The sequence below is a fragment of the Lipotes vexillifer genome, unplaced genomic scaffold (assembly GCF_000442215.2).
Source record: "Lipotes vexillifer unplaced genomic scaffold, Lipotes_vexillifer_v1.1 scaffold376, whole genome shotgun sequence".
In the NCBI taxonomy this organism is placed as follows: Eukaryota; Metazoa; Chordata; class Mammalia; order Artiodactyla; family Lipotidae; genus Lipotes; species Lipotes vexillifer.
The window spans coordinates 880,422-903,586 of record NW_006785037.1 but is presented as its reverse complement, the minus strand read 5'-3'; the positions used below and the strand labels follow the sequence as shown (position 1 = coordinate 903,586).

Here is a 23,165-nt window from a genome sequence, read left to right as displayed (position 1 = left end):
TTTGATCTACTTTTTTACAAAATGGGCATAGACCTGGAGAGCATGTCCAAAGAACTCTCCAAACTTATTTTCAGCGATGATGGCGTTATTTTTACCATCTCTCTCCCACTCCCCCTCTTCCCATTCCCATTTCCCTGGGATCTCATTACCCATGTAACGTCCGGGTTTCAGCTTGGTAACCCAGGTCTTTCACAATCTGGCATCAGCCAATATTTACACATGGAACTCTACTTCCTGATATGTTATACTTTATCCAGACTAGTCTAGGCCACTTGGAATTATGAGGTATAAGCAGGTTGGTTGTCATTAAGGAAATCAACATTTAGGATTTTTTATCCTGAAGGAATAGATTAGGACCAGGTCAGGAATCTATTGTCATTAAATTGATGAGTTAGTAGAGATTATTTCTTTGTGGGTAACTCTGGAAGAGCAATTGTTTCAGCAAAGAAAAAACTGGGGCCTTTTATCTTGTTCAGATCTGCTCTGTTTCTATGGTGGAACTTTCTAGCCTTTCAGAGCTGGAGCTGGATTGGTAGCTGTAGCTGCCCTAAGGGGAAACTATCTCTGTTAGTATTTAAGGAAGCGCCACACTCTCCAGTCAGGTTAGCAGCTCTGTTTCATGGTTTCAGCTAATCTCCATGTGCCTGCTATGTCAGTTTGTCCTTCCAACAACTTGGGAAGCTGGAGCATCTGGAGAGCCCAGCCCTGCTTCCCTCGTGCAGTGAAGGAGACCTCGTCTTCCCGGGACTGGGAGTGGAGATACTGAGCCATCCAGCAGCTCTGGTCTCTTCCTTCACAGGGCAGACTCTTGCTCGTACCTTTCTCTGCCTCCTCCAAGACCTTGCTCCATCTCTCTTTATCCAGTACGATAGCCAGAGAGGTTCTATAGAGAGTAGTGATCTCCAAAATGAAGAGAATACTACAAACATGAATACAAGACATTTGAATGGCAAGGTGAGGAAATGGTAAGGGAGCACTCAGCTGATTAGATATCTCCTGGCTAGGAGTCTGATCAGTATGATCAGTGTGGCTATTAACAAAACCAGTGGAAAGTTCGGAGGAGAGGGCTGTGTAGGCTAGGCCTCCTAGGAACGACCTCCCGCACTACCACAAAAGTGAGCCTTACAGAGCTACTACTACCACAGTCAGGAAGGTAGTGAATCCAGAGGCTGCCATTGGCACTACTGAGTTCAGTAATGCAGATTGAGATCAATCCCTGTTGCTCTTCAGGGATTAGAAAGCCACCACTGAGACTGCAGCCACCTATTAGCACCTGTGAGTCTGGTGACTGGATGCTGGAATGCCGCTGTAAGAAAAACCCTTGTCTGCATATCTGTGCTGCCCAGAGGAAATAGCTGAGGTAGCAGGCTCATGGTCTCCTCCTCACTTCTTGCCTTCCCAGTTGTGAGAAAGTACACTTACCTAGGACTCTAGGTGCAGGGTGTTCTAGGAAATGCAGCATTTAGCTTTCTATCCTGTACAATCAGAAGTCTCAACAGAGGCAATGGCAGTGGTTGCTAAATTTCAGTCAACTGTGGTGTTTAATAACAGATTGCTGTCAATGAAAAGATTTCTCATTGTGTGGCATAGGGCCTAGGTCTCAGCCCTAGCTAGCTCAACATTGTTTTACAGAAATTTGGATGGAGCTATAGAATGAAAGTCCATTAGAATTACAAATGACATGAAGTGGAGGAAAAGAAAAGTACATTCTAAGGCAGAATCAGGAGCTTAAGAGGTCTCCTCAGGTTGGAGCAGTCGGCTTGATTTACGAGATAAACCCTGCTCTTGGCTCCAGCTAACTCACCTCACAAGTGTACCTCATAGCAGTAGCCCCGTAGAGATGCTGGCTCTGAAGACCAGAGCAGGGCCTGTGCATCTCTATTTAACAAAAAAACTAAAATATCAAAACAATAAAACGCTACAAGTACTTCTGAGGTGCAGCTAGGACTGATAACCACTTTTTAGAACGAGGAAATAAGCAGCTTTACTATACTGTCAGTACCTAGAACTCACCTGTTGTATTTAGGAAGGATGGAGACACAGTAGAGCACATTGAGCAGACAATAAGCCAGATAGTGAAGTAGAAGGAGACCATGTTATATTAAGAATGGGTAGAGGGAGGGGGTACCTTCAAGATGGCAGAGGAGTAAGATGTGGAGATCACCTTCCTCCCCACAAATACATGAGAAATACACCTACATGTGGAACAACTCCTACAGAACACTCCTGGATGCTGGCAGAAGACCTCAGACCTCCCAAAAGGTAAGAAACTCCCCCACGTACCTGGGTAGGGCAAAAGGAAAAACAGAGACAAAGGAATAGGGACGGGACCTGCACTTCTGGGAGGGAGCTGTGAAGGAGGAAAGGTCTCCACACACTAGGAAGCCCTTTCGCGGGCGGAGACTGCGTGAGGCGGAGGGGGGAGCTTCGGAGCCGCGGAGGACAGCACAGCAACAGGGGGCGGAGGGCAAAGCAGAGAGATTCCCGCACAGAGGATCGGTGCCGACCAGCACTTACCAGGCCGAGAGGCTTGTCTGCTCCCCCGCCAGGGTGGGCGGGGGCTGGGAGCTGAGGCTCAGGGCTTTGGAGGTCAGATCCCGGGGAGACGACTGGGGTTGGCTGCATGAACACAGCCTGAAGGGGGCTAGCGCACCACAGCTAGCCAGGAGGGAGTCCGGGAAAAGCTCTGGACCTGCCTAACAGGCAAGAGACCATTGTTTCAGGGTGCATGAGGAGAGGGGATTCCTTCCCTGTCTTCCCACAGAAGGCAGAGCACCCCCTAAACGAGCTCCAGAGACGGGTGTGGGCCATGGCTATCAGCTCAGACAACAGAGAGGGCATGAAACGCTAACACTGCTGCTGCAGCCACCAAGAATCCTGTGTAAAAGCACAGGTCACTATCCACACGCCCCCGCCCCCGGGAGCCTGTGCAGCCCACCACTGCCAGGGTCCCATGATCCAGGGACAACTTCCCTGGGAGAACACATAGCGCGCCTCAGGCTGTTGCAGTGTCACGCTGACCACTGCTGTGGGAGGCTCGCCCTGCATTCCAATTATAACTACCGTACCCCTCCCTCCCCACAGCCTAAGTGAGCCAGAGCCCCCTAATCAGCCACTGCTTTAAGCCCAGCCTGTCTGGGTGGAAACAGAAGCCTGAGGGCAACCTACATGCAGAGGCAGGGCCAAAACCAAAGCTGAACCCCAGGAGCTGTGCGAACAAAGAAGAGAAGGGGAAATCTCTCCATGCAGCCTCAGGAGCAGCGGATTAAATTGCCACAGTCAACTTGAGGTACCCTGCATCTGTGGAATACCTGAATAGACAACGAATCAACCCAGAATTGAGACGGTGGACTTTGGGAGCAACTGTAGACTTGGGGTTTGCTGTCTGCGACTGACTGGATTCTGACTTTTATGTTTATCTTAGTATAGATTTTAGCGCTTGTTATCATTGGTTGATTTGTTTATTGGTTTGGTTGCTCTCTTTTTTTTTCTTTGGTAACTTTTAAATTTTTTTTATTTTAATATTTTTTTATTTTAATTATTCTGTTTTATTTAATTTTTCTTTATATATTTTTTTTTCTTTCTTTTTTTCTCTCTTCTCTTCTGAGCTGTGTGGCTGACAGGGTCTTGGTGCTCTGGCTGGGTGTCAGGCCTGAGCCTCTGAGGTGTGAGAGCTGAGTTCAGAACATTGGACCACCAGAGACCTCCCGGCTCCATGTAGTATCATTAGACACGAGCTCTTCCAGATATCTGTCTCAACGCTAAGACCCAGCTCCACCCAATGGCCAGCAAGCTCCAGTGCTGAACGCCCCATGCCAAACAGCTAGCAAGACGGGAACACAACCCCACCCTTTAGCAGAGAGGCAGCCTAAAATCACACTAAGTTCACAGACACCCCAAAACACACCACCAGACGCAGCCCTGCCCACCAGAAAGACAGGATCCAGCTCCACGCACCAGAACACAGGGACCAGTCCCCTCCACCAGAAAGCCTGCACAACCCACTGAACCAACCTTACCCACTGAGAGCAGACACCAAAACCAATGGGAACTACGAACCTGTAGCCTGCAAAAGAGAGACCCCAAACACAGTAAGTAAGCAAAATGGGAAGACAGAGAAATACACAACAGTTGAAGGAACAAGGTAAAAACCCACCAGACCAAACAAATGAAGAGGAAATACACAGTCTACCTGAAAAAGAATTCAGAGTAATGATAGTACAGATGATCCAAAATCTTGGAAATAGAATGTAGAAAATACGAGACACGTTTAACAAGGACCTAGAAGAACCAAAGAGCAAACAAACAATGATGAACAACACAATAAATGAAATTAAAAATTCTCTACAAGGAATCAATAGCAGAGAAACAGAGGCAGAAGAACGGGTACGTGACCTGAAAGATAAAATAGTGGAAATAACTACGGCAGAGCAGAATAAAGAAAAAAGAATGAAAAGAATTGAGGACACTCTCAGAGACCTCTGGGACAACGTTAAACGCACCAACATTCGAATTGTAGGGGTCGCAGAAGAAGAAGAGAAAAAGAAAGGATCTGAGGAAATATTTGAAGAGATTACAGTTGAAAACTTCCCTAACATGGGAAAGGAAATAGTGAATCAAGTTCAGGAAGCTCAGAGAGTCCCATACAGGATAAATCCAAGGAGAAACACGCCAAGGCACATACTAATCAAACTATAACAAATTAAATACAAAGAAAAAATATTAAAAGCAGCAAGGGAAAAGCAACAAATAACATACAAGGGAATCCCCATAAGGTTAACAGCTGATCTTTCAGCAGAAACTCTGCAAGCCAGAAGGGAGTGGCAGGACATATTTAAATGGATGAAAGGGAAAAACCTACAACCAAGATTACCCAGCAAGGATCTCATTCAGACTCGATGGAGAAATTAAAACCTTCACAGACAAGCAAGAGCTAAGAGAATTCAGCACCACCAAACCAGCATTACAACAAGTGCTAAAGTAACTTCTCTAGGGAGGAAACACAGGAAAAGGAAAAGACCTACAATAACAAACCCAAAACAATTAAGAAAACGGTAATAGGAACATACATATCAATAACTACCTTAAATGTAAATGGTTTAAATGCTCCAAGTAAAAGACACGGACTGGATGAATGGATACAAAAACAAGACCCATGTATAAGCTGTCTACAAGAGACCCACTTCAGACCTAGGGACACATCCATACTGAAAGTGAGGGGATGGAAAAAGATATTCCATGCAAATGGAAATCAAAAGAAAGCTGGAGTAACAATTCTCATATCAGACAAAATCGACTTTAAAATAAAGACTATTATAAGAGACAGAGAAGGACACTACATAATGATCAAGGGATCAATCCAAGAAGAAGATATAACAGTTGCAAATATTTACATACCCAACAGAGGAGTACCTCAATACATAAGGCAAATGCTAACAGCTATAAAGGGGAAATCGACAGTAACACAATAATAGTAGGGGACTTTAACACCCCGTTTTCACTAATGGACAGACCATGCAAAATGAAAATAAATAAAGAAATGCAAGCTTTAAATGGCACGTTAAGCAAGATGGACTTAATTGATATTTATGGGACATTCCATCCAAAAACAACAGAATACATTTTCCTGTCAATTGCTCATGGAACATCCTCCAGCACAGATCATATCTTGGGTCACAAATCTGGCCTTGGTAAATTTAAGAAAATTGAAATCGTATCAAGTATCTTTTCTGACCACAGCACTATGAGACTAGATATCAATTACAGGAAAAAAATCTGTAAAAAATACAAACACATGGAGGCTAAACAATACACTACTAAATAACCAAGAGATCACTGAAGAAATTAAAGAGGAAATCCAAAAATAGCCAGAAACAAATGACAATGAAAACACGACAACCCAAAACCTATGGGATGCAGCAAAAGCAGTTCTAAGAGGGAGGTTTATAGCAATACAGTCCTACCTCAAGAAACATGAAACATCTCAAATAAACAACCTAACCTTACACCTAAAGCAATTATAGAAAGAAGAACAACCCCCCCCCAAAGTTAGCAGAAGGAAAGAAATCATAAAGATATGAGCAGAAATAAATGAAACAGAAACAAAGGAAACAATAACAAAGATCAATAAAACTAAAAACTGGTTCTTCAAGAAGATAAAACTGATAAACCATTAGCCAGACTCATCAAGAATAAAAGGGAGAAGACTCAAATCAATAGAATTAGAAATGAAGGCAGAGAAGTAACAACTGACACTGCAGAAATACAAAGCATCATGAGATATTACTGCAAGCAACTATATGCCAATAAAATGGACAACCTGGAAGAAATGGACAAATTCTTAGAAAAGCACAACCTTCTGAGACTGAACCAGGAAGAACTAGAAAATATGAACAGACCAATTACAAAAAAATTTGTGAAATTGAAACGGTGATTAAAAAGCTTCCAACAAATAAAAGCCCAGGACCAGATGGCTTCACAGGCGAATTCTAGCAAACATTTAGAGAAGAGCTAACACCTATGCTTCTCAAACTCTTCCAAAATATAGCAGAGAGAGGAACACTCTCACACTCATTCTACGAGGCCACCATCACCCTGATACCAAAATCAGGCAAAGATGTCACAGAAAAAGAAAACTACAGGCCAATATCACTGAAGAACATAGATGCAAAAATCCACAACAAAATAATAGCAAACAGAATCCAACAGCACATTAAAAGGATCATACACCATGATCAAATGGGGTTTATCCCAGTAATGCAAGGATTCTTCAATATATGCAAATCAATCAACGTGATACACCGTATTAACAAATTGAAGGAGAAAAACCATATGATCATCTCAATCGATGCAAAGAAAGCTTTCAACAAAATTCAACACCCATTTATGACAAGAACCCTCCAGAAAGTAGGCTTAGAGGGAACTTCCCTCAACGTAATAAAGGCCATATATGACAAACCCACAGCCAACATCGTCCTCAATGGTGAAAAACTGAAAGCATTTCCACTAAGATCAGGAACAAGACAAGGTTGCCCACTCTCACCACTATTATTCAACATAGTTTTGGAAGTTCTAGCCACAGCAGTCAGAGAAGATAATGAAATAAAAGGAATCCAGATTGGAAAAGAAGAAGTAAAGCTGTCACTGTTTGCAGATGACGTGATACTATCCATAGAGAGTCCTAAAGATGCTACCAGAAAACTACTAGAGCTAATCAATGAATTTGATAAAGTAGCAGGATACAAAATTGATGCACAGAAATCTCTTGCATTCCTATACACTAATGATGAAAAATCTGAAAGAGTAATTAAGGAAACACTCCCATTCACCATTGCAACAAAAAGAATAAAATACCTAGGAATAAAGCTACCTAAGGAGACAAAAGACCTGTATGCAGAAAACTACATGACACTGATGAAAGAAATTAAAGATGATACAAACAGATGGAGAGATATACCATGCTCTTGGGTTGGAAGAATCAACATTGTGAAAATGACTATAGTACCCAAAGCAATCTACAATTTCAGTGCAATCCCTATCAAACTACCAATAGCATTTTTCACAGAACTAGAACAAAAAATTTCACAATTTGTATGGAAATACAAAAGACCCCGAATAGCCAAAGCAATCTTGAGAAAGAAAAATGTAGCTGGAGGAATCAGGCTCCCTGACTTCAGACTATACTACAAAGCTACAGTAATCAAGACAGTATGGTACTGGCACAAAAAGAGAAATATAGTTCAGTGGAACAGGATAGAAAGCCCAGAGATAAACCCGCACACATATGGTCACCTTAATTTTGATAAAGGTGGCAAGAATATACAATGTAGAAAAGACAGCCTCTTCAATAAGTGGTGCTCAGAAACTGGACAGCTACATGTAAAATAATGAAATTAGAACACTTCCTAACACCACACACAAAAATAAACTCAAAATGGATTAAAGACCTAAATGTAAGGCCAGATACTATAAAACTGTTAGAGGAAAACATAGGCAGAACACTCTATGACATAAATCACAGCAAGATCCTTTTTGACCCACCTCCCAGAGAAATGGAAATAAAAATAAACAAATGGGACCTAATGAAACTTCAAAGCTTTTGCACAGCAAAGGAAACCATAAAGAAGAACAAGCTACAACCCTCAGAATGGGAGAAAGTATTTGCAAAGAAAGCAACTGACAAAGGATTAATCTCCAAAATATACAAGCAGCTCATGCAGCTCAATATCAAAAAAACAAACAACCCAGTCCAAAAATGGGTGGAAGGTCTAAATAGACATTTTTCCAAAGAAGTTATACAGATTGCCAACAAGCACATGAAAGGATGCTCAACATCACTAATCATTAGAGAAACACAAATCAAAACTACAATGAGGTATCACCACACACCAGTCAGAATGGCCATCATCAAACAATGTACAAATGATAAATGCTGGAGAGGGTGTGGAGAAAAGGGAACCTTCTTGCCCTGTTGGTGGGAATGTAAATTGATACAGCCACTATGGAGAACAGTATGGAGGTTCCTTAAAAAACTAAAAATAGAAGTACCATATGACCCAGCAATCCCACTACTGGGCATATACCCTGAGAAAACCATAATTCAAAAAGAGTCGTGTACCACAGTGTTCACTGCAGCATTATTTACAATAGCCAGGACATGGAAGCAACCTAGGTGTCCATCGAGAGATGAATGGATAAAGAAGATGTGGCACATATATACAAGGAATATTACTCAGCCATAAAAAGAAGCGAAATTGAGTTATTTGTAGTGAAGTGGATGGACCTAGAATCTGTCATACCGAGTGAAGTAAGTCAGAAAGAGAACAAGAAACACTGTATGCTAACACATATATATGTTATCTAAAAAAAGAAAAGAAAAAATGTTTCTTATGAACCTAGGAGCAGGACAGGAATAAAAACGCAGATGTAGAGAAAGGACTTTAGGACACGTGGATGGGGAAGGGTAAGCTGGGACGAAGTGAGAGATAGCATTGACATATAAACACTACCAAATGTAAAATAGCTAGCTAGTGGGAAGCAGCTACGTAGCACAAGGAGGTCAGCTCTGTGCTTTGTGACCACACAGAGGGGTGGGATAGGGAGGGTAGGAGGGAGGGGTTATGGGGATATATGTATACATATAGCTGATTCACTTTGTGATACGGCAGCAACTAACTCCAATAAAGATGTGTAAAAAAAATGAATGAGTAGAGGAATAACCCATATCTAAAGTATTTTGATTTTATTTTATTTACATTAACTTATCCTAACTATTCATCAAATCAAATATTAGATTAAGTAATTTTAATTGAATATGTAGATTTTAGATTTTTCTTTGTATATGCCTATAATACATGGTGATTTTTAAAATATATCACACTTTATTGTTTTATTTTGGACAGCACATGTATGTAGGTTCACTTAATTAGTAAGAGAAAGCAAATTAAGTTCTGCTTTAAGTTTTTAGGATTTATCCTAGAAATAGATATTAGATTGAGTTAGAAAGTGTTCAGGAGAAATATCAAGAAAGGAAGACTGACCATTAGGTATTCCTACTCTCTAGTTTGTCTAATGCCTCTGGACACAGTTGTAAGTATGACACCATTTGCTCTGAGCAACAGCTTCCATGTCCTGTTCTTTGCTTCGTAACATCTTCTCTTCCAGCTCTGGTTCAGGTCTTTTCCTTCCTTCTTCCTCCCAAAACCTATTTCAGCAAAGTATCAAATATGCAGGCGTGAAAATGCTTAATGATGTTTTATCTTCTTGAAATATTTATATTTTTTCCCCAAAACTACAAAGCTTTGAGCCAAAGAAGTAAGCAACTAAGGATGGAATTTCAGGTGCCAAGAAGCCAGGTTAGGGGAGTGTGTAGGTAGATCACTTTCCTACTTCTCCAGGGGTCTTACTCTTCTATCATGAAAAATTGTTATGTGCCTCTTTAAGATTAATTTTGCCAGTGACATAGCAATCAAGGTGACAATAGTAAACTACAGGTCCCACTTGCAGCTGGGTGCAAATCCCCAGCATATTATTGGGCAATTAGAAACCCTTCATTTTCCTCTGCAGAGTTACTAGGTGTCCAGGTAAGGTGTGGCTACAATGGTTTGGAGTTACCTGTGGGTATTGAATATGGTCTGTTCTTCTGTGTGCTTTTGCTCTGCAGAATGTTCAGTGATATGTGACCCAGCTCGAGCTAATTAATGTAGGTATTTTGGTCGTAGGATACCTCTTTTACCAGCACAGAGCACGGACAAGCATGTAAAGATTAGTCTTGTACAAATGGAGATGAGTCTTTCTTATAAAGGCCTCTGGAGAAAGGGCTTCCATAGACACACAGTGGCTGTTGCAGTGCTCATGACTCACACAGGAAATCATTCCTTCTATTTAACTAAAATCCTTGGGCTTCAATTGGTCTGTTTCCTTTTATTTTGCCCTCAGTGGAGATGGAAAACAGCTGTTTTCTGTGCAAGAACCGCCCCCCCCCTTCATATATACTTGGATACTTATTAAATTGTATCCTCAGACTTTTCCTGGCTGAACAATTTCATTCCCTTTAACCTTTGTGCAGGTATTACTTTCTAAGCATTTAATCTTTTTTTATGAATAGCCTCTGGATCTTCTCCATGTTGTCTGTTTCCTCCTTTGTTTCAAAGTACAGTCTGATGAAGTTAAGAAAAAGCTGATGTCAGTAGCTTCTGTATTAACATCCTGGTTTTTATATGTATTCACTGTACTCTTGGCAACAAATTAAAGGACAGATTTCCAAGATCATTAATCAGGTGGAACACCCACATCTTAAATTGTTTTAGAAGAACAAATTAGGTAATATTCATAAATCCTTTGATGTTGAAATATATTATGCTAAAGTTATGAGTAATTATTTCATTTTTGCATTTGGCTATCTTTGTTACAATCATGCTAAGAAATAAAAAACTAAATTACATTTTGTTAAAGTATTATAAAAATTCCTTTATATATTTAAATTTTCATGACAACTTTTCACCTGTATAGAAGACATGTGTAAATTAGAAAAGTTAGTGAATAATTGTGAGTAGACTGGCATATTTTGTAAAAGGTATTAAATACTGTACAATTTAGTTTTCTTGTATATATTTTAGGGAATGTTTGAAGGAGAGGAAAGAATTTTTTTTCTTTAGAATTTCACATGCACAAAAGGATTGAGTGGCGGTTATTTTATTCTTTATTGCTAATGAGTTTTTAGTTCCACAGCAAGTAGTTGAAGGAATTGGGACCAAAAGTGAGGGACAAGGTAATTTTGAACATCAAATTTATTATTAAAATTAAAAATATTTTTATAAGCTAGGGTCAGAATTCAACTACAACTGGAGAAGTTGATGTCAATTTTATGTGATTATTTTCTGTGTATTTAAAAAAAAGTACTCGCCATAGCAACCACAGTCACATATGACAGTGGATACTATCTTGAGATTTCCTGCTTTACTCTCCTGTCAAAGGGCCTACTATTTCTTTTTTTAAAAATAAATTGTAAGTCAGAAGCATCATCGTCTTTGTCCCTTCTGTGAACATGCATCTCCCTGGAGACTCAGCTGCACACTGTGGATATGTGTTTCATATCGTGTGGTTAAATATGACTGGCCAATTACAGCCGCTACCTCCCATTAACTTTTAAAACATACCTAGCCTATTTTCCTCCTTAGAAATTTTTAAAAATTGTTTTTAAAGTTTTCTTTGTATATAAAAAAGATATACTCAAAATGTTGATAGTAAGTTTTAAACTAAACAATGGAAAATATTTAGAAGTATAAGCACATACATTTGAATAAAAAATTGTGTATAAGCATATCTTGGTTAATAATATCCTGTTATAAAGTCATCCAAACAGAAAAATCTAATGGAACAGACTACCTTCTTTTATTTCAGTTGATTTTTAGACTTTTGTTAACTCTCTGTGAGAATGTTTATTTCTAAATATAGGAATGGGTTATTTTCTAAAATTTTGAGTGTGAAATCCAACAGGCATTTCACCATAGGTTTTGAGATCAGCCTGTAAAAGACCCTTAAAACTAATATATCTGAAATGTACTGATAATTAAACCACTATGTAGTAGTGGATTTCAGGTTTCAAATTGGGGTGTTCTGTAGTAAAATTGAAGGTTGCTACTCCTATATCTTTTTACATCCTCCACTTGGGAATAGAAACGTAATAGTTAGGGACTGAATTTGGTTATAGGTATCAGAAAAACCAGATAACAATTGTTTAAATAGAATAGGATTAATGTCTTTTCTCATTTAACAAGAAATCCAGAAGCAGAGTGTGCTGCACTGGTAGAATGATTTCATTATGTCATTAGAGATTCTTTCTGTGACACCATCTTTAGGGTAGTACTCTCATCCTCCTGTTTGCAGAATAACTGTTAGATCTTCTGCCATTAAGTTTCATTCCAGAAAGGAGAAAGGAGCAGGCAGAAACAGAGAGGTGATGCCTGTATCAAGAAAACACAGCTTTCCTAGGAACCTTCTTCTTATGTATCATCGGTCAAAATTGTGTTATATGGCCACTCCTCCCCACCAGAGAGACGCCTTGTCGTCTTCAGGAAGGGAGAGCCTCTAGAAATTAGGTTACAACTTTTTCACCTTGAGCCACTAGGGCATTAGTGGTGGCTCCTATAACTTGGGATAGAAGCTTCTGATTAGGATAGCATTAGAGGTAGGCACAGGACTATTGCAAATGGAAGAGGAGATTCCTGGAATGAAATTTCCCAGTGGTTTTCTTGTTTTCTTTAGTCAGCCCCAAGTATTGGTCTTCCTCTTTCCTTTTTATTGCCACTACTCATTTCTGATTGGACTTCTACTCCTCCGACTGCAGGAATTTTTACAAAATTACCTTGTAGCTCATCCCGAGCCAATAATGTTACCTAGTTTTCATAATACTTACTGTAGTTTTAAGCTGCGTTAGTACTATTACAAATACATTCTGAATTGGCCAGATTACTATTAGCAATGTTATGTCTGATTTTAGAGGATCATGTAGAGACTGGAATGTCTCCACAGGCAAGTAAACTAGATGGTGATGAGTCTCAAAAACATGTCATATGAAAGGAACTGAAAGGAATGTTTCGCCTTAAAACGATAACCAAGACAGGAGTCATTATCTGTCTTCAGATATTTGAGGGACTGGTATATGAAAGAGAAATTTATTTGGAACATGAGTGTAAATTACAGAAAGACATATTTCAAGTTCACATTTAAAAAAAAAAACACTTTTTGTAACTTAGAGTTGCCCAGCAGGCTTCCTTGTGGGGAAGTGTACGTCCTATCACAGGAAATTTTTAAGAAGGTAGATAACTTACTGTCTGGAGAACTGTATAGGGAAGTGTCTTTGTGGTGGTCACTTAGGATCTTTTTTTTGGAACTCTAGGGCTTAAGGAATCCAGTCTGAAAATCACTGGGAAAATCTAGTTGTTCTAAATGTTTGTTTTCTACTTTAATCATTCAGTGTAGAAAATGAGGAGCCATTGAAAGATTCTAAACAGAAGAAGGACATGGATTGATTTGCATTTAGAAGGTCACTATGTTGTCAGTGTGACTAAAATCAAAACTGAGATGAGGGAAGGAGACCAGTTTGGAGGGTGTTACAATGGCCTAGGTAGGAAATGATTAGAAGCTAAACTAAGACAGTAGCAGTGGTGGATAGAGCAGTAAGCATTAAAAAAGACCTAATGATCAGTTTGGTTTGGTGAGAAACGAGTCTGGGTTAATTCTCAACTTGATCACTTTGGGGATTAAGTGAAGAATGTTGACTTTAGCAGACAAAGAGCATGTGGAGAAGCAGCAGGTTTTAAGGGAAAGATCTTGAATTTAGCTTTAGAACCGGGATATTTTTGTTTTTTCATTCTTATTTTATTTTACTTTGTTCATCATTAAATTGACTATGTTGGTCTTGAATCTGACCAGTGAAAACTTACTATATTGATTAATAAAAAAATCATACTTCAGTAAAAATCATAGTTCTTTAAGTAAATGTAAGAACTTATACCCTCCTTATGTTCTTTGTTTACCTAAGGAAATGCAACTTCACCACAAGTACAAAGACCGTCTTTCATGGATTACTTTGATAAACAGGACTTCAAGAATAAGAGTCATGAAAACTGTAATCAGAATATGCATGAACCCTTCCCTATGTCCAAAAATGTTTTTCCTGATAACTGGAAAGTTCCTCAAGATGGAGACTTTGACTTTGTAAGTACATTTTAATTCTTCCATATATGTTTTCTCCTACTCTATTTTGTCGCCACATTGAGAAACATAGGTTTTGTGTGTGTGTGTGTGTGTGTGTGTGTGTGTGTGTGTGTGTGTGTGTGTATGATTAAAATTATAGACTGTATATTAATATTCAGTATAAGCTATATATGGGTAGGGGAGTGGTGAAATTGTAGTTTGCTTGTAGAAATGTAGTTGCAGAGAAATGTAAATAATTGCTTATGGTTAAATAAATTATAGCCCAAATTTAGAGAAATATTTAGGACTCTTTAAAACTAAAATGACAACTGTGTTAAAAGGTGTTTTTAATAATGCAAATATGAGATATTTCTGACAGTAAATTCAGTTTCCTAAACAAATGATGCAAAGGTATTTATGACATCGACTTTGAGAAATTTGCCTCAACTATGAAAGTTAAGTCACATAGTGTTAACTCCACTTGGTTTGTCAGAAATAATAGTCCTATGTCTAGTTAGGAATATAAACTTCAGTATAAAACTGTGCCTTTTTTTTTTTTAATCAACTTTTTTGTTTTTAATTTAATTTTATTATTTGGCTGCATTGGGTCTTAGTTGTGGCATGCAGGATCTTTCGTTGTGGCATGTGGGCTTCTCTCTAGTTGTGGCACGTGAACTCCAGAGCTCATGGGCTCAGTAGTTGCAGCATGTGGTCTCTCTAGTTGTGGCGCATGGGCTCCAGAGCGTGTGGGCTCAGTCGTTGCTGTGCACGGGCTTAGTTGCCTGGTGGCTTGTGGGATTCTAGTTCCCTGACCAGGGATTGAACCCTTGTCCCCTGCATTGGAAGGCGGATTCTTAACCACTGGACCATCAGAGAAGTCCCTAAAACTGTGCCTTCTTGCCTCTTATTACATTTTCTCCTTATTTCTTCTGTCCTGCTCCTTATTAGTTATTTCTTTTAAAGAATGCATGTAATACAGATAAATAATTCTAAAACAACTCTTACCACAACTTGAGAGAGTAAATTTTTAAAATGAGTTCTTTAATCTAGAAATTTTTGAGGTAAATTTTTACTTTAGCATGCATTATAACTAGCATTTGCTTTTGCATATTGTCCTGTAAGATTTTCATGTAAAATAACTACAGGTATATTTCTTAATAAGTATGTTTATAAGTAAATAAAATTTTAGATATATCTATATCTTCTAAATTTTTAAGTACTATCAAGCAGTTTTGCCTAGTCACCATGCCTATAAATGCTTTGGGATTATAAATATTTCTAATGTTAAATACTTTTCTCCTAAATATTGTGATTATTTAAGTTTTTTAATAATCAGATAATAAAGTTTCAAAATCTGTCCTCAATAAATTTAGTACTAAGTGCTAGCAAATATTTGCAATGGCACAGGTTAGTCTGAAAACATTAATCGTAATATCTCCTTACTGTGTTTTCAGTTTTGAGGTTATAAATTAGAAAAATAAAATCTGTATTTCTGTAGTTCTAGTAAGATTTCATTTTATGCTACCTCCTTTTAAAAATATATATAAATTATTTAGAATGCTGACTTTAAGCTTAAAATCATTTGTAAACATGATGAATCTTTGATGAATCAAAGAACTCTGTCTTAACTCAGTTGGAATAAATCTTAACAGCCTCTGGAAAACAGTTTGAAATGAGCTACAAAATAATGAATAAATTATCATAGTTAATAAATAGCAAATAAAATGATTTATTTCTGTTTCAGTTAGTCTTTGCTACCACTCCCAAGATTTAGAACTTAAAATAACTATTTCATTTGCTTACAGTTTTGTGGGTAAGCAGTTTGACTAGGTTCAGCTGAGTGGTTCTTCTGGTAGTCTCACCTGGAGTCTCTCAAGTGGCTGAAATCATCTAGCAGCTTGAATGGAGCTGAATAATGTCTCTAAAATCACTCATGTGTCTGGCAGTTGTTTTGACAGTTGGCTAGGCCATATGACCCTGTCAGGCAAGCCTGGAGGTTTTATGTTGTGGTAGCAGCCTTCCAAGAAGGTGATAGAAGAAAGTGTAAGGCCTCTTGAGTCCTAAGTTTAGAATCCATTTACAATACCATCAAAAAGAATGAGTACTTAGGAATAATCTTAACCAAGGAGGTGAAAGACTTGTACATTGAAAACTACAAAACACTGCTGAAAGTAACTATAGAAGACACCAATACATGGAATGACATCTCATGTTCATGGATTGGAAGACAATATGGTTAAGATGTCAATATTGTCCAGAGCAACCTACAGATTCAGTGTAATTTCTATTAAAATCCCAATGACATTTTTTGTAGAAATAGAAAATTCCACCTAAAATTCATTTGGAATTTCAAGGGGCTTGAATAGTCAAAACAACCTTGAAAAAGAGAAACAAAGTTGGAGGTCTCATACTTCCTGATTTCCAAACTGCTACAAAGCTACAGTAATCAAAACAGACAGACATATAGACAGATGGAGTAGAATAGAAAGCCCAGAAATAAACCATCACATATATTGTCAGAGATTTTCAGCAAGGGTACTAAGACCATTCAGTGAGGAAAGGATAGTCTTGTCAACAAATGATGCTGGGAAAACTGGACAGCCACATGCACGAAGTTGGGCCTATACCTTACACCATATACAAAAATACAGAAATTAACTCAAAATGAATCAAGGATCTAAATAAACATACGAACTGCAACTATAAAACTCGTCGAAAAAACATAGGGGAAAAGCTGCGTGACATTGGATTTGGCAGTGATTTCTTAGATGTGACACCGAAAGCACAGGCAACAAAAGAAAAAATAGATAAATTGGACTATATAAAAATTAAAATTTTTGTGCATCAGAGTACACTGTCAGCAAAGAAAAGTCAACCCACAGAATGGAAGAAAACATGTAAATCATGTATCTGATAAGGGGTTAATATCTAGGATTTATAAAGAACTCAACAACAAAAAACTAAGCAACCCGATTTAAAAATGGTCAAAGTACTCCAATAAATATTTCTCCAAAGAATATATATAAATGGCCAATAAACAAATGAAAAGATGTTTAATGTCACTAATCATTAGAGAAACACAGATCAAAACCATGAGATACTATTTCACACCCATTATATACACACACACATACACACACACAGAAAATAACAAGTGTTGGTGGGGATGTGGAGAAATTGGAACCCTTCCTTGGGTGCTGCAGGTGGAAATGTAAAATGGTACCTCTGTGGAAAACAGTATGGCATTCCTCAAAAAAACTGAACATAGATTACCATGTGATCCAGCAATTCCGTTTCTGGATATATACCCAAAAGAAATGAGTGAAAGCAGAGACTTGAACAGATATTTGTACATCCATGTTCATAGCAACGTTATTCACAATTGCCAAAAGGCGGAAGCAACCCAGGTGTCCATTGATGGGTGAATAAACGAAATGTGATATACGCATACAGTGAAATATTTTTCAGCTTAAAAAGGAAGGAAATTGGTCTTCCCTGGTGGCGCAGTGGTTGAGAGTCCGCCTGCCGATGCTAGGGGACACAGGTTCGTGCCCCGGTCCGGGAAGATCCCACATGCCGCGGAGCGGCTGGGCCCGTGAGCCATGGCCGCTGAGCCTGCGTGTCCGGAGCCTGTGCTCCGCAACTGGAGAGGCCACAACAGTGAGAGGCCCGCGTACAGCAAAAAAAAGGAAGGAAATTTTGACACAAGCCGTAATATGGTGAACTGTGAAGATAATAAGCTAAGTAACATAGCCAGTCACAAAAGAACAAATACTGTATGATTCCACTTAATATGCGGTACCTAGAGTAGTCAAATTCATAGAAACAGAAAACAGAATGGTAGTTGCCAAGTGCTGGAGGAGGGGGAAATAGGGAGTTATTGTTTTCTGCGTACAGAACTTCAGTTTTGGAAGGTGAAAAAAGTCCTGGGGATGGATTGTGGATGTACTTAATGCCACTGAACTCTACACTTAAAAATGGTTAAAATGGTGGATTTTAAGTTATGTATAAAAAAAAAAGTAAGAGGGGACAAAAAAGGATTCACAGTGTCACTTCTGCCATATTCTTAGTCAAAATATATTGACAAGGCCAATCCAGATTCAAAGGATATGGAAATAGATTTCACCTCATGATGAAAAGACCAGCAAAGTCATATTGCAGGGGGTCCTGTGGAATGAATGGAATTATTGTGGTTATCTTTGCAAATAATCTATTAGAAGTTGTCCGTATTAAAATTCAACAGAATTTAAAAGAATGAATTTAGGAAATTGGAGGTCATTAGTGATTTTGATTAGGGCCATTTCAGTACCCTACTTTTAGAATATTCATACACAGCGACTTTTGACATGCAGCCTTCTACTGTCCCTTTTAAGCTCATTCTAGTTTTGTGAATGAGAGCATCAGTTTTTCTAGTGGCCAGCTCTTATAAGTAAATTTCTGGTAATATTTTCAGCCCATTGTAGATTCTGGAGTCCTTCTATCTGGAAATTCCAAAATTTGTTAGAAAACCTTAAACTAGTTTAACAAATGTTCTGTTTTCTGCTTTGGATTGTGCTAGGCACTATGGGTTAAAAAATGTATATATTTATATATACATATGTATGTACATTTATTAAGCTGAGAAAATATGTTAGTAAAGTGTTAAATTATAATCCAGAGCAATAATTCAGATATCATGCAGTTTTGCATAAGAGAAGGTCTCAGTAAAGGTTGGGGTAGTTTATGAAATTCTATAGTAGAGGAGGACTGTCTAAAATTGGAAGATGGTTAGTAGAAGAGAAGGTAGGCAGTACAGAGAATGATGTGCATAATAAAAAGCTTAGAGGTAGGAAAGGACAAGCTATATTGGGTGACAATGAAGTGGAGGCCTTCAAGTTCATTTGAAATAATATGGGAGATAAAATGAAAGCTAGGTTTGGGTCAGATGGTGGAAGCCTTGAATGTATGACTGCAAAGTCTGAAATTTTATTTCCTAGACAGTGGAAAGCCACTGAAGGTTTTTAGGTTGGAAAATGACATGATGAAAAGTGTTTTAAGTATATTAATTTTGATGGTAGCATGCAGGATTGATTGACAGAAAAAGACTAGAGGTAGGGGAACATCAGGTATGTGAAACAGACTTGAAATAATAGGGTAATAAAATGGAAAAGAACCAAACAACAGAAACAGGGATAGATGTAGGAGACACTAGAAAGGTTGTTAATCAACAGAAATAGCCGACTTATTGGAGTAAAGAGTACTATATTGGTTAAGATGAGGAGCTAAAGAATAGAAGGTGAAATTTATGAAAAAAAAAAAAAAAAAAGAAGAAGGAAAGTGTCCTCACAGCTGGGAAGAGGCTCCAAGAGATCATAGGACCGGATTTAATTTTTGCAGACTTATTTCTTTTCTGACTTATACAGGGCATGTAGCCTTAAAAAGGGAAAGCAGAGGGGGAGGAATGACTAGAGCAGGAGTTCTTTCTTCACCAACATTTACTACACCTGTCAACTGCTCAGCCCTCTTCATCACCTTGAGGAAAGTGAAAAGTGTTTGCAATAGCTACTGAGGGAATGCAAATGGGAATAAATAAGAGATGAATAAAGGAAGGATTGCCAGGAGATGAACAAAGAATTTGCTAAGAGTAGTAGCGAGTGTGTTTTAAAAAAAAAAAGAAAAGAAAGAAAAATGTGTAAGAGAGGCTAGAAGAGAGTAGGAAAAGAGGAAGCAGAGGTAGGACAAAGTGTAAAGGGTTTGATGGAATACTTTGCTTACAAAGTAAGGAAATGGACTAAAAGCAAAGAGATTTCTACTTAAGACACCAGCTGGTATTGATAAGGGAAATCTGGTCTTACTCATTCCATCATACATTAGATATAGAATGTTAAAAATGTGACTCATCAAAGTGTAAAGCGTGCTAAGGTTTATGTGTTTATCTCCCCTCTTTATGATGTATCTCAAGGATACCTTCCAAGAGAACTAGATTTTATGTGATTCCTATGTCTATTCGATAGAAGTTGCTTAAAACTACCCAAAGTCATTTTGACCATGTTTCCAGGACACAGAAGGCTTCTCTTTCTGCCGTGAGAAAAAGAGGTTTCAAAAAAGAAAAACGAAAGTGAATACTTCGTTGTCTTTTGCAGTATTCAGAGCGGATTCCTAAAGGACAAAACTTATTCAGAGAGACACCTGCTAGGCAGATGTGCGGAGTAGGAAGCATTCTTTTTCTTAAAGCCTGTATGCAACTTAATTGGTGTATTTTCTTTAGCATTTGTCTTTTAGATTTTCTGTGAATTGGTTGTTTCCTGTTATGTTCTTGGATGTAAGGAGCTGGTAAGAGAAATAATTTGTGATTTCACTAACTTGAGGGTAGCATAAAGATAGGATAAAATATATTTAGGCTAACTGAACCAATTATTTTAACTCTACTAAAAAAGTTCTGTTTAGGGTGTGGCTGTGAAGATTTCTAAAACAAATGTAAAAGGCAAATCTGTTTATTATAGCACTAGTCAAATGTTTCAGTTTTTGTTAGAATTATTTCCAAACAGTCTTAGCATCCAGATTGTTTAGTGTTAAATGCAGAGCATGTAGATCATGTTTTGCAGAAATTACACTATCATTCATACATAAATAGATACATTTTGGGTAATGTAAAGATTTTGGAATAAGAACAAAAACTTTAAAAGCCATCTGTTAACCCACTATATTGGTTCCAAATTTTAAAAAAAGAAATTGGATTGACAATAGTTGCTAGTGTAAGAGTAATTAGGTAAATCAGTTATTTTTTTGTCTTTGACTCAAACTGAATTGTAAGATAATGTTTTGGGATTTCTGTGATTCTTAAATATTCAGTTTGTGTTGTTCCTTTGAGCTAAGGGACACAAAAATCCTCCAGGGCAGCACTTGGAGAAACAGTCTCAATAATTGTGGCAGAAGGGGAAAAAAAAGTCCTCTCCTTCAAGTACACATGTGCCTTGAACTTTCCTGAGTTCTTTTTACAACTCTGCCTCTGACTCTGGATTGGAAAATCAGTATGGTGATAGGGAAAACCCCACAAAACCCAAAAAACCTTACTGCTGCAAAATGCGGAAAGCAGTGAACCTGCAGAAGGTACCAAACCTGCTGCTGGAGCCTTAGGGGCATTTTAGGAATCTTTCTTAGGATCTTTTCACCCTGCTGGAGCAGCCAGCGGCTGTGGAGCATAATAGTGGTGGAATACAGGAGCCCCCGCAAAGGCTTGTAGTGAAGCCAAGCCTCTGGAAAGCCCTGAGGAACACAGGCCCTGTAGGAAGCCTGGAGGTAAAAACTTAAGCCAAGAGCATCTGCCAGTTTTCACCAGTGTAGCAGTACGCTACCACCTGCTTTCTCTACTTAAATACTGAGATTGCTTTTGCTCTTTAAAGAGATGCTGGCTCCAGGTTTCTTTTGTGGTGCACTCCTTAGTCAAAGAACTTCTTGTTCTCTTCAGGCCCTACTTGTATGGACTGAGGAAACCGCTTCAGCTGAGTGAAGTACTTAAGCATATTGTCATCGATTAGTTTTGCGTTAATTAAATGATTATTGTCAAGTATTTCCAGATGTTTGGAAGAGTATTAACAAAGTATGAAAAGATAACTGTAGATATTTCAGGTTTATTTCTTCTAGGGTAAAGAAGAAATAAACACAAAATCTCAAATGCTTTAGTGGATAGCCCTGGATAAGAGTTTATGATTACAGGTGTACATGTGGCATGAACTTGAGCATATGTGGCACATTGTGCTTTCACTACTCTTTCCTTACAGAGCCAACAGGAAATTAAAATTAATGAGAACCCTGCACTTTGAAATACTTGCAGAATTCTGGACTAGTGCAGTCCTTCGCCAGCTCACGAAATCTGTGCTGGCAGTTGTATCCAACAGATGGTGTGGCATGTGCGCAGTTGTAGCATGTGATTGTCTAGGTCCATGTAGAATTTTTATAAGATTTTGACCATCAATCTCCTTAGGCGTTTAAGACCGTCATAACCTTTGTTTTGAAAGGAGAGTGGCCTTCTTCAAAGATAAGTGTTTATATACGAGTAGGAAAAAAATGTTAATAGTCACCGGTCAACTACACTGAATTTGATTCTATAGTAGTTAAAGGCAACAAAAACTTTAGTGTCTCTAAACTACCACACTGTTTTTTTCTCAGTATAATTTAATCCATTTGGCCACCTAAGGTAGAGTGAGCATTCTGCTTTCTTATTCCTAAATATGCTGTTGAAGGCTTCAAACATTTCAGGTAATTTTATTTGGTGGTTGTGTTTAGGCAAGATCTTCTGAAACATTAAGCTAATTCTGCTTATTTAGGTAATTAATGCCTTAAGTTAAAACTCACTCTATCATCATTTCCTTTACAAATTAAGGTGAACAGGCCTGTTCTTACTGGATTAATTAAGATAGAAAGCACAGGTGCAGTTGTGTGGGTTCTGGTCACCGTGTTGGAATTTATTAAGATGTTTAAAACACATGGCAAAGAGAAAAATGGCCTTCCAAAAAGAGTTCTAAAAAGCATAAACTTTCCCCATAGTAATTTATTCTTTTAAAAATGTCGTTTATCTAGAAGATTGTGTTGAGAAATTGGCTACTTTACATTTTAAAACAAAGATGTTAATACTCCAAGTATATGTTATGGCTAATGTTGATGTCTGAGGAAGTTATTTTGACTATGTGCACTTTTTGTTCATAGCCTCATTTTGAATGTTTAGTCAGTAAGCAGTGGAGACTGTTGGGTGATTATGTGAAAAGAGATGTTAAGAACCAATAGTGGAATTTAGGATTATAGAGTGGACAATATAACTTACTGCCTTTTAATTTAAGACTGATGCCCCACAGTATTTACCTCTTAAATAAACCATTAGATTTCAAATAAGTTGTTAGGATTGATTGAACTAGTTATCAGTTTGTATTGACAATAGAAGAGTTCTTTTTCACTTTAACTGTCATAAATGAAATTTCTTTAAGTCTTAA

At 38.1% G+C, this 23,165-nt stretch overlaps 1 protein-coding gene across 2 annotated transcripts in view; it reads left to right on the top strand.

Moving 5' to 3' along the window:
- STK3 (serine/threonine kinase 3) overlaps positions 1 to 23,165 on the top strand; it is a 324,692-nt gene that overhangs the window by 235,482 nt on the left and 66,045 nt on the right. For both annotated transcript variants that reach the window (XM_007457163.1, XM_007457162.1), the window contains one exon: positions 14,045 to 14,220. In XM_007457163.1, the coding sequence (XP_007457225.1) occupies positions 14,045 to 14,220 (176 nt within the window). The remainder of the gene's footprint in view (positions 1 to 14,044; positions 14,221 to 23,165) is intronic.